The sequence below is a fragment of the Brienomyrus brachyistius genome, chromosome 1 (assembly GCF_023856365.1).
Source record: "Brienomyrus brachyistius isolate T26 chromosome 1, BBRACH_0.4, whole genome shotgun sequence".
In the NCBI taxonomy this organism is placed as follows: domain Eukaryota; kingdom Metazoa; phylum Chordata; class Actinopteri; order Osteoglossiformes; family Mormyridae; genus Brienomyrus; species Brienomyrus brachyistius.
This window is the reverse complement of record NC_064533.1, coordinates 9,407,998-9,420,527: the sequence shown is the minus strand read 5'-3', so window position 1 is coordinate 9,420,527 and position 12,530 is coordinate 9,407,998. Positions and strand designations below refer to the sequence as shown.

Sequence of the window (12,530 nt, the reverse complement as noted above, 5' to 3'; positions counted from 1 at the left end):
TCTGAGGAAACCATAATAATAGCTGTGAAGCAGCTCTGTGCTCCTGGACGTGAAGTTTGTGTAACTAATGACCCTAATTACTTACTGACTTTGCACCACGTTTCTCGAGCACTTTAGAGTGTAACCCATCACCAGCCTGTCAGCAGAGGCTCCCTGTCCTGACTGAAAGAGACTGACACTGACATTCTCCCGCTTGACAGCAGCCCTTGGCTTCACCCCCGGCCTCGCTCAGCCAGTTCTCACGCCGGCCAAGATGAGCGCTGAATACCATCACTGACCCGCTAGGCACTGCTCCACCAATAAGCAGTGAGAGAGAAGGCGGGGGAGTCTCCCCATGTCTGTCCCATCACACGGTGCTGCTTCTGGAATCTCACTTATCTCCCCCTCGTAGACAAAACATGACAGCGGCAAAGTCATTCGCGAACCGACCTTATCGCAGGAGTTCAGCGAGAAATGTTTGCCCGAAGGTGAGGAAAACGTGAACGAGCTCGGAATCCCAGGATCCTTTGTTCCGGTAATCTGGCGAAGTGGTTTATTTAGTGGGGCGTGGTACAAAGGCCGTGCGGAGAGAGCCGGACTGGGGGAAACATCACTGGGGCCAGACTAAGATCAACGGATATGTTTGTAGACGGTCGCTGGGCAAACCTTCACCTGAATCCACACCTGGGGGGATACGCAAGCAAGGTCACGTGTTATTAACCGAAAGCGGCACAGTGCTGCCCACGTCATCACCAGAGTCACTGAGCAGCCATCTTCACATGACAACTGCATCACCCAGCTTTCTCCTCTCGGGAGATTAAGCGAAGACAGGCATATTTAGGCCAGCAGAGGTTCAAGATAAGCGCGGACCTGGTGTGAGTCAGGCTCGCATCTCCAGGACGGATCTGTCTGCTAGAGTTTTGGGCTGGAGATAGAATCAGTGTGGAGGAAGAAGAGGAGGAGGACAAGGAGGAAGAGGGGGAGGCCTTATCAAGAAGAAGCCTGAACACGGAGCAGACAGAGAATATTTATAGGGGCTTCACAGCCTCTAGGCGGCTCTACCGCACGTGGGAACACAATACCAAACATCTCAAGTGTTACATGAGCCCAACGCGGCTCAGCCAATCCTCACAATGCTGCTTACATCTAATTTTTCATTGTATGATAATAAGCAGATATTAATCATCTTCCAGACATCGGTAATCCGCTCGCTGACCACTGGCTGCATGTAATGTCACACGCTCGTAGCCACCGGCGGAATTGCGCGGCGCATTCGCTGCGCGGCACGGTGGACAATGGTGCCTTTGTGCGGACAGGAGGGAGCCGAGATCGGCTGGGTTCTGTTTCACCAAGCCGGGTCTCCCAGAATGTCTCTCCTGTGTTTCTGTAGCTGACATCGAGCAATACCTGAACGGGGGCTCTCTGACAAAGAGTGACGAGGTGCTCCCCAGGCCCTGCCCCCCCCCCCCCCCCAGCGGGGCAAGTGTCCCGCCCGCTAAGAGTGTCTCGCATTACAGTTCCCAGAATGAAGTTTTTCTGCCGCTCGGCATTCAGACACGAGCGTGTGGTGTAAAAATTCAGCATGGTCATTAGTCTGAGCAGAAAAGGGGGGGGGGAGTTTGCAGGGCATGATAGGGTCACCTCAGACTCAGGGGTGGGGGGTTGCACCTGTCTGGGTCTCACCCAACACACACACACACACACACACACACACACACACACACATGTTTGTAATTATATCTTTGTGGGGACTCTCCATTCATTTCTATGGGGAAAACTCTAATCCCACCTTAACCCCCTACCCAGCCCTAACCGTAACCATGAGTAACCAAACAAAATACAAGATTTTGGCATTTTTACTTTTTTGACTGCATTCACAGATCTTTGTGGAGACCTAAAAAATTGTCCCCACAATGTCAAAACAATTTGGTCCCCACAATGTAATATAAATATAATCCACACGCACACGCACACACACACACACACACACACACACACCATAAGCGGAGGAGCTGTCTGCTCAGCGCTCGAGAGCACAGCCCGACTGGGAATCAGATCCTCCCCGTGATGGGAGAACTCCTCAGAAGCTTTTACGCTGAATCCCAGGCCAGCTGGCAGACTGGAGCAGAAAGGAGACATCAGACAACCTTCTCATTCTACCATCCTGATTCATTCACCTTTTCATAAGGTCTAAACCACAAGACAGAGTGATCAAGAGTCCACTTAACCTCACACTGTGCGATGCTAATTCCTCAATTTCTTAACAAGATGTTCTGGCATGCGAGAGGTAACTTATCGACGTGCAGTAATGTCTCTGCTCGAATGACCCTGAATCGTGTTGCACCTACGTGGCTTCAGAGCCAGGAGACGCTCTAAATCCTCCCATGTTTCATCGTTTTTTTTCTGAACGATGCTGTGAGATGGAATCGGATGGAGTCTCCACCCATTTGGCCTCGAAGCACAAGCCCAGATGTCTTACTCTGGGATACCTGATGCTCAGTCCAGTGCAAACAACAATCACTTCACTGTTTCAGTACTAAACATTCTAAAAGGCATTTTTAATCATCAAGTTTAAGACATTTGTTATTGGTCCAATTATTGTGATCCAGAAACATTCCTCATTGTTCAACAAGAGAAACCTGCAGCAAGGGCCACATTAAAGCATGAATGTATTGTAATAAAGCTCATCTCAGGCATGTGTGGGCCTTGCCTGTATGTTAAACTGTCCAATCACAAAGGAGACTCTAACCGGTTCTAACAGGCCAAAAACAACCTGGTCCACAGTTGTATTGAAGTCCTGAAGTGGTGAAACCTCACCACCACGCCTATGGAAGCCCCAGACATTATTCTGTGTAATAGCTGCTCCTGTGGACACCAAGGTAGACTGTCACCATGTACAGTGACAGAGACTGCTGATGAGGATCACTTCATATAGACAGGAACCTTCACCTGACCCCTGGAAATCCTCAGGTCACAGGTAGCAATCTTCACCTGACACATGGAGATCTTCAGGTTCACAGAGAGGAACCTTCACTAAACCCGGGCAGATCCTCAGGTTCACAGAGAGGAACCTTCACTAAACCTGGGCAGATCCTCAGGTTCACAGAGAGGAACCTTCACTAAACCTGGGCAGATCCTCAGGTTCACAGAGAGGAACCTTCACTAAACCTGGGCAGATCCTCAGGTTCACAGAGAGGAACCTTCACTAAACCTGGGCAGATCCTCAGGTTCACAGACAGGAACCTTCGCCAGACCCACCCATGGAGATCCTCAGGTTCACAAGCAGGAACCTTCACTTATCCACTGGAGAACAATAGAATGACAGATAGGAAAACAGAAGCCCTTGATATCTTACACCTCTACAACAACTGGCCTCACAATCACAGGAGAACAGACCACCTTAAAAAAATATTAGCGAGACTTATGAAGCTGTATGAATAAGACAGGGAACTGTCCACAAACAAGGAAAAAAGTACAGTCATAAAAATGAATTTGGTCTCTCTCCATCGGGTATGGCCATGATGAAGAAAAGCTTAGCAGGCGTTTGGTACTGGGGCGTTTGGTACTGGTACTTGACCAAAAATCAATGGAAAAGGGAAAGTACTGAAAGTACCATACCAAACATACGGAACCTGGTGCGGTGGGAAGGACCCTAAGTGAAGAAGCAGGTGAATTTGGGAGGGAGATACAATGTTTAACTCAGCAAACATGTGACACAGACAGACGGCCCCCAGTCCCTGCACTCCATTCACTTTCCCAGGTTGCTAACCTTACTAGCACTCTGGCCGTCTCACTCCCAGGACACACCGCGAAGCCTCCTACTGTGTGAGAGGCTCACATTCCCAGTGGCAGACTAGAGGCCTCGATCCAGCAAACATGCTGAAAGCTGCTCATAAACACGGCCCAGATCCAAAGCCTTTGGGCGAAACAGTTTAAAATGTCAAATTAAATACAAACAAGGCAAATATCTACTTTCAACAGCACACAGACGTGAGCAGTGTGCAAACAGCACACCATTACAGCATGGCCACACACACCCGCGCACTGCAAAGTGGCTAGACATAAACCGAAAGGCAGCAAACCAACTGCAGGGGGCCGAGTCGGGTCTGGTGAAAACCCCAAATTCCCCCCCCCCCCCCCCCCACATAGGCACACCGTGTGGAGTCCTGTCTTCTTGCATGGCTCTGGGTTCAATATAACTGTGCTTGTGGGGCAGGAGAACCACCGTGGGGGGCAGGAGAAGCACTGTGTGGGGCAGGAGACACAGCGAGGGGCAGGAGAAGCACTGTGTGGGGCAGGAGACACAGCGAGGGGCAGGAGAAGCACTGTGTGGGCAGGAGACACAGCGAGGGGCAGGAGAAGCACTGTGTGGGCAGGAGACACAGCGAGGGGCAGGAGAAGCACTATGTGGGCAGGAGACACAGCGAGGGGCAGGAGAAGAACTATGTGGGGCAGGAGACACAGCGAGGGGCAGGAGACACAGCGAGGGGCAGGAGAAGCACGATGTGGGCAGGAGACACAGCGAGGGGCAGGAGACACAGCGAGGGGCAGGAGAAGCACGATGTGGGCAGGAGACACAGCGAGGGGCAGGAGAAGCACTATGTGGGGCAGGAGACACAGCGAGGGGCAGGAGACACAGCGAGGGGCAGGAGAAGCACGATGTGGGCAGGAGACACAGCGAGGGGCAGGAGAAGCACTATGTGGGGCAGGAGACACAGCGAGGGGCAGGAGAAGCACGATGTGGGCAGGAGACACAGCGAGGGGCAGGAGAAGCACTATGTGGGGCAGGAGACACAGCGAGGGGCAGGAGACACAGCGAGGGGCAGGAGACACAGCGAGGAGCAGGAGACACAGCGAGGGGCAGGAGAAGCACTATGTGGGGCAGGAGACACAGCGAGGGGCAGGAGACACAGCGAGGAGCAGGAGACACAGCGAGGGGCAGGAGACACAGCGAGGGGCAGGAGAAGCACGATGTGGGCAGGAGACACAGCGAGGGGCAGGAGAAGCACTATGTGGGGCAGGAGACACAGCGAGGGGCAGGAGAAACAGCGAGGGGCAGGAGAAACAGCGAGGGGCAGGAGAAACAGCGAGGGGCAGGAGACACAGCGAGGGGCAGGAGAAACAGCGAGGGGCAGCTACAGACCAAAGCAGCTACAGATGCGCTACTGACCCCTTAACCCAGACCCTGGTCTATCGGGGCATGAGACCCTGAGCCGTCTAAACGCTGCTGCTGGTGTCGATATTCATCAGGAAGCCAGCAAGGACTGGGTTTGAGGACCAGACACCATGGCATCAGCGAATGAAATTTTCACATTTGATGGTTCCTATGAATCATCCAGCCATGGCAACTGACGCGCTTGTGAGAGCAGAACCGGCGTGAAGGAATCCATCAATTCAGCCACATGTCAAACTCGAACCCATTCGTCTTCTTGATTCGCGACACGCCTACATTTTGTATCTCCATCTACATCCAGTAGGGATGAAGCCAGTGCCCAACTGCCCGGCACACTCATCTTCAAAGCATTACAAGGGTTAAATCCTGCCCTGTATTTATGAGACTCTGAGAGCTGCTGTGGGGGGTTGGGGTTTAAATAACACGTGTTGCAAATGAAGGTCTGGTTTTAACTCGCCCCACATCTCAGGTACACTGAGTCACTCCAGGCGGTGGGGAGGTGCCGGCGATCACTGAGCACGGATGATTCTTTATTTATTTTTATTTGTATAACACAGAGAACATAATTATATCAAGTTAGAGACAAATGACTTAGCCTAGGGCAGAATGTACAAAGAACTACAAACAGATGAGGCTAGCAAATGCGCCCAGTACAGTGCTATATTCACTATGACGATGTACAGAAAAGAGGAATACTCAGTCGTTCCTTTCCCCAGAAGAAACTAAAAACAAAGAGGACTCACTTTGGGGAAATCTAGTGAGACGTTTACAGATTGAGATAAGGGGGGCTGCGTTATCTGCAGAGCACCCACACTGCTACCCTGTCATTTACTCGCCGATCTACACGCACTACGGGACTGACTCACTGTTGTCGTGCCTGGAATGTTAGTTTATTTAAGTGGCGCAGCTTTTCTGTTTTTATATGGCTGCAATATTGTTTTAAGCCTTTATAAGTGACTCCGATGCCAGGAAAAACAGCTAATCTGTACCTCTTTGTCAAACCTGGAGTCAGATAAAAGTGAAAGATTCATTATTCATCCTTTGCAGGCGGCCGTTGCACTGAGCTCACTGCTCTGGCTGGACATCCCTACTCTCCTGATCTGCTTTGACAGTCTTGGGATCAGTTCGTTAATTAGTAGGACCGCAGTCCTCTCTCGTCTCCCATCCGCCATGACGCTTCGGGCCACCTCCACACCGCAGAGGTGAAAGGTCATGCTTTCAGCACTAACAGTTACCCGCCATTTGACATGGTGCCACGAGAGAGGAGGGGAGAGGAAGTGGGGGCTCTGAGGGTGGACTGCAGGGGTCACGATTGACGGGGAAACCGCGGAGTCAGGTCCGTAATGGAAGAACCCAATTGGACAGCTCATTAATACTGATAATGGCTGTGTCTCGTGGATAAAGCCTTTCACACAGCCTTTGAACAGAGGCATTCAGACGGGTCTATTGGGGCTTTATTTCCAAGGAGAAAAGGTAGCAGTTTAAAAGCTGATATATAACAGCAACTTCCAGAAATGGAAGCAGCTACAAGAGGCTATATAAGCAGAGATGAAGGGTCAGTGTTCAGGGTGTGATTACAAGGTCCAGGCAGGACAGCGGCAAACGACACAAACACAGACGCTTTCTGAGCAAAGGCCGAATCCCTTAGATGCTGACGTTCAGCTACATGTTGAGCTCCCGCCCCAGGAACTTGGCACTGTCGCAGGAGAGCCGGGCTCTCAGCCGGCGGATGGCTAACCTTTGAAAATAAAGAAGCCTGCCTGCAGGACGTAAGAAATACCAGCGTCTTCCTGCTCTTTTATGCTTCCAAAAAAAAAAGAAGAATGCAGACATAGACTCACCAGGTCAACCAGTTTATCACTGAGAACTTTCAGCCTAATTCTGCTGAGGCCCAGAGGGCTACCAGGGACGGATCACAGGAACACACTTGCAGATATGGACGTTCACTTGACTTAAATGACAGCTTTCAGTTCAACGCCATCTTGCCGCGCAGTTTAATCTTAATTAGGCATAAGACTAGTCCGCCAGCAAATAAAGAATATTTTTATCTTTAAAACCTCACTCATCAGCCAGAATTCATTGTTCATTGTCATGCTCATTGTAATGATTCTTCCGGAATTCCAAGAGCACTAACAACTGCTTATTATAGCCTCTGTTGCCCAATAACATAACGTGACACAACCAGAGACTGCGACCCAAAGCAAATGTGTCAAAAGCACTTTAACAAAACCTGGAACAAAATGCTGCCTCTGTTTTAAAAAACTCATCCTACTGCCCAACGATTACCTCACATTTCTGAGCCAGTCAGTCATGCTAAAGCAAAGCAGAACATGAAACTGAAATGGCTGCATTGTTTCAGAGATGACAGGAGGGGCTCCTTACCTGTAACAGACACCTTCATGGTCGCTTCCAGAGGCCGGTTATTGTCCAGGTCCCGGCTGAGCTTCAGGTCGCCATTGTCCTGGTTCAGAACCAGTAGACCCAGCTCATTCCCCTCTACAAAACTGTAATGGAGCTTGTCCGATACATCTGGGTCATGGGCCGGCACCTTCCCAATCACCCCTGATGGGAAGCTGTTTGACTTGTTAGTGACGTAGTTGTTGAAAATGATTTCGAAGTCTTGCAGGATGGGGTAATTGTCATTCACATCCACAAGCTGGATGTGCACGGTAGCCCGGCTGACCAGCGGCGCTGATGTCGCCTGGACCACAATCACATACTCCGTGGTGGTCTCATAATCTAAATCTGCCAACGCGATCAAGTCACCGGTGAAAATATCCAGCTGAAAGACTTCTGGGAAATTTCCCTCTACGATCTGGTACATGATCTGCGCGTTGGAACCCTCGTCCGGATCTGTGGCAGTAATCCGGGCCACAATAGAACCCACTGCGCTGTTCTCCTTCACATAGATGTTCAACACGTCTTCAGCAAACACGGGCGCATTGTCGTTAATGTCCAGAACCGAAATCTGAATATCAACAGCAGCCTTCAAAGGGGGGACGCCCCAATCCACAGCATAGGCCTTCAGGTTATACATGGGCACATTCTCTCTGTCCAGCTTCCTGGCCGTCCTAATAATCCCAGAGTAGGCCTCAATAACGAAGTCACCATCGCCGTCATCACCACCCTGGAATGTGTAGCTCAGTCTCCCATTGGACCCGGAATCCCGGTCAGAAGCGGAGATCTGCAGGACGCTGGTGTAGCTTGGTGCGTCCTCAAACACTGAGCCCTGGTACATGTCACGAAGGAAGCGTGGCGCATTGTCATTAGCATCCAGGACGATGATCTCCACGTACGTCGTGTCTGATTTCTGAGGGATGCCGTTATCACGGGCGATGATGGCCAGCGTGTAGGAGGCCTGGTCCTCATAGTCAATCTCCATCTGGGTAGTGATGGCGCCCGAGTCAGGCTCAATTTTAAACTGGGGAACATTGTCCTCCATGATGTAGGTGATGCGAGCGTTCTCCCCTGTGTCCTCGTCGGTGGCACTGATCACCACCACCGTGGACCCAATGGGCTTGTCCTCACTCAACGTCACCTGGTAGTTGGTGTTCTGGAACACGGGCCGGTGGGTGTTGGCATCAGTGACGTTGATGAAGACCTGGGCCGCGTCGTGGCGCATGCCGTCTGAAGCGGTGACCGTCAGGATGTACTGCCGCTCCTGCTTGTAGTCAAGCGGCAGTGCCAGTGTGATGAGGCCGCCGCCACTCTGGCTGGTGATGGCGAAACGGTTGCGAGTATTTCCACTGGATATCTGATAGGTCACCACGCTGTTGACGTCCCGGTCGACCGCAGTGACCGTCAGCACGCTGGTGCCCACCAGGGCGTCCTCGTTAATCTTCAGCGAGTACAGCTTCTGGCTGAAGGTGGGAATGTTGTCGTTGACGTCCAGGACGGTGATGCTGACACTGGCGGATGATGACATTGCGGGAAACCCCAGATCACGGGCCTCCACACCGAAGGTGTAAAACTCTGTGGTCTCCCTATCGAGCTCCTCACTGACTGTGATCCAGCCGGTGCTGTTGTTGATGGTGAAGGGAAACCCCGGGGTGATGTCGAGCAGCCGGTACTCCAAGCGGGCGTTGTCTCCAGAATCCGCATCGATGGCCTGGATGTGAATCACCGAGTGTCCGACAACCACATTCTCCAGCACGGTGGCTTGGAAAGGCGTGCTCACAAACATGGGGGCGTTATCATTAATATCCACCACCTGGATCACCACCAGCCCCGTGCTGTTAATCAGAGGCGGGCGACCTCCATCCTGCGCCTTAATCCTCAAATTGTACTCCCTGATCATCTCGTAATCCAGCGGGTTGATGACATCGATGACGCCCGTGGGGGAGTGGATGTAAAACTGGCCCTTCACGTTGCCGCTGATGATGCTGTAGGTCACTTTGGCGTTGTTGCCCTCATCTTGGTCAGTAGCTTCTACCTGTGCGACTTTAGTGTTGACGACCACGTTCTCCGGCACCTGAACCACATACCTTTTCTTGCTGAACTGCGGATAGTTGTCATTCTCGTCCTCCACTGTGATGTGCACCGTAGCTGTCGCACTCCGGGGTCCAGGGTCTTTGCCCTGGTCATTGGCTTCCACTATCAACTGGTACCGAGACATAGTTTCTCGGTCTGGACGAACCCTGATCTTAACTAATCCATGTTTGGGATCAATTTCAAAAGCTGAGTTTACACCGTCTCCATTCACTATCTTATAGATCATATTAGCGTTGGATGGTGCATCGCCGTCAGTAGCCCTGATGGTGAGAACCTCAAAGCCCACCTCAACATTTTCCCGGATCCGGACCCTGTATTCTGTCTGCTCAAAAACAGGCCCATGGTCATTGGTGTCACTTACGGTGACAGTAAGGTAGGCGATAGCTGATCTCTGTGGAGTGCCATTGTCAGTCGCAGTGACTTTAAATACGTGCGTGTCCTTGACCTCGCGATCTAAGCGCTGCACGGTGGTTATACTGCCGGACTGTGGATTGATTTGAAAGAAGTCGTTGGATCTTCTGTCAAAAAGCGCCTCCATCCCGTACTCCACTCTGCCGGCCTCTCCGTCGTCCGGGTCATGCGCCTTCAGTGTAATAACACGGGTACCGGCCGGCTCATTCTCCGGGACTGACACCTGATAGTTGGGCAGCTGAAACTGAGGAGCGAAGTTCACGTTTCTCTTGTTCCGTCTGATCCACAGGTCCGGATCGCGGTCCGTAAGCCGTCCTGACCACGAACCATTAGTGACAACGAAGCGCAGCCTCGCCCGCACGGAGAGCCGCTTTTTCTTCGCGTTGTGCATCCAACAGTGTAAATTCACCTCGCTTTTGTCCCCGGACCGCACACAGATCTTCCCATTTAATTGCGACAAACTTTCCTTAGTATTCAATGATGGCAGACTTGAATGCAGTTGAGAATTAGTGTCTGTGCACGTCAGATCAGAAAAGTGGAAATCGCGAGCAAATGCGGGTATATATTTCTTTACATTCAAGGGCAATTTACCTGCGGAGAAGCAGGAAGTTGCATTCAGTCTTGAAAGGTGATTGATGTAGATATCAGGCTTACCCAGGGAACTCTTTCGCCTGTATGTGATGAAGCAGCCCTGGCCATGTGCGAAGACACTGAAGCGCGCCCGGAGGAGAGCCTGAGATGTCAGGGAGGAGATCCTGACATGGAGCGGCGCCGGGTTCCTCTCCAGGAGCGCACAGTCAACTCTGCGGGACAGGCTCAGACCTCCTCCTTGCTTCTCAATCTCCAACACGCTCCGGAGATATTTGGGGGTTAAAGTCCTGTCGATTTTATAAATCCAGCCATGACCGACGGACAAGTTTGCCAAAGCGGCGCCCGGGCGCAGAGAGTGCGAAACGTGTAGATCGAAACATGCCAGCATGGGGACGTGGAGCAGAAGCGCAGTCCAGACCCAGACCCAGGTCACCGGCAGCTCCATGGCTTAAAAAGTCCACAAATCCACGCAAGTGCAGGGAAACACCGAGAAGGCGCCTTAACTCCACCTGTGCCGGCGCATGGTGCTGCTTTCCCCGTCCGTGAGCCTCGTTAAACAGGCACCTTCACGCAGCGTCCCATCATCTCCACGTTAACTTTAAAGTGACTCCAAAATGGCTCCGCAGATCCCCTCCTCCGAAAGTGATTAGCATAAACCTGCTGTGCGTGTCCCACTGGGGACTCCTCTCCGGGGCTTTCGTATGGATATCGGCTGGTATCTGCCACCATTGTCTCACTCATCTTTGTGATGGTTTGTTAACATGCATTGTATTTTAAATGCTCTTTCTTCCCAGCTCCGTTACATCAAGAGATCTTTTTTGCCACTGAAACTTCCTCCTGATTGCCTGCCGTATTCTGACTCTCACGTATGCGTGAATTGGAAAATTTAATACAATAAAACGGTACAATTATAGGAATTCATGAGTTCTAATCTGGATTATATGACTTTGTGCAATTGTAAAAAGCGTTCATAAATCACAGGCAGACCTCAGCACATTCTGTTTTAGTACGCTTCAGAACAATATTCTGAATGTCACTTCGTGTATAAATTAATTATTAAAATAATAATTCTTTCGCGCGTAACGACTGTATGTTTCTAAAACTTACATTTAAAACGAGAACCTACTGAAAAATGGTGTATAGCGGCAATTTAAAGACACATCTATCTAGTGAAAAGATAAAAATCAAACTAATTAATTCTGTATTAAGTGTTTTTCCTAAGCAATTAAAATAACTAAAATCTTTTTTAAAATGAAAATTACATGCAATATTATTGCAAGAGCTGGAGTCGGACTTTAAATTAATCATTAGGCTTTTTATAACTTCAGCGATGGCTTATCAGCACATATATTAACACCCGTGTTAAACACCAGAATAACATACACACGTATGTCACTAACTGGTCAAGCAGGGCGAAGCGATCAGCAAGTAGCTCAAAAAGACATTGGATTTGAGTTTATACATTGAGTGTGTTGATATGAATTCATGTGAGCCCCTGCCAGAAAGTGAGGCAGGGGCAGCACTCAGGCATTTTGCTCTGTCTGCTGACCCCTCTTACGTCCCCATTCTGCCAGTTTCCCTCTCTGGCTCTTTATGTAATGCGAGACCCGGGAATTATGGGCTTCAGCCTGCTTCTTACTTTGCTCGGTGAGTTATTGGCGTAGGAATGCTTTGTCTATTGTCATTCTCTGATACGTACGTCATGTTACATACCTCGAATAATGTATGTGAAAAGGAAATTTTATCTCCACAACCCCATTAAAACTGTGGGCAGCTTTAAAATCCGCGATATCTCAAACGCATTCTTCTGACACACCAATTTTGAACCAATATCAAACTAGCTAAAACTGAATAGCTTCCCTTTTGCGTTACCTGGAACCGCTGA

The 12,530-nt window shown here is 50.4% G+C and overlaps 1 protein-coding gene across 6 annotated transcripts in view; it reads right to left on the bottom strand.

The window, feature by feature from the left end:
- The window catches only part of LOC125740564 (cadherin EGF LAG seven-pass G-type receptor 1-like), a 58,391-nt gene extending 46,826 nt beyond the window's left edge, over window positions 1–11,565 (bottom strand). For 4 of the 6 annotated variants that reach the window (XM_049011888.1, XM_049011898.1, XM_049011867.1 and 1 more), the window contains exon 1: window positions 7,535–11,564. In XM_049011888.1, the coding sequence (XP_048867845.1) occupies window positions 7,535–11,090 (3,556 nt within the window). In that variant the 5' untranslated portion in view covers window positions 11,091–11,564. Of the gene's footprint in view, window positions 1–7,534 lie in introns of all 6 variants that reach the window. The other 2 variants (XM_049011847.1, XM_049011855.1) reach the window with 1 other exon arrangement.
- Window positions 11,566–12,530: the final 965 nt, after the last annotated feature.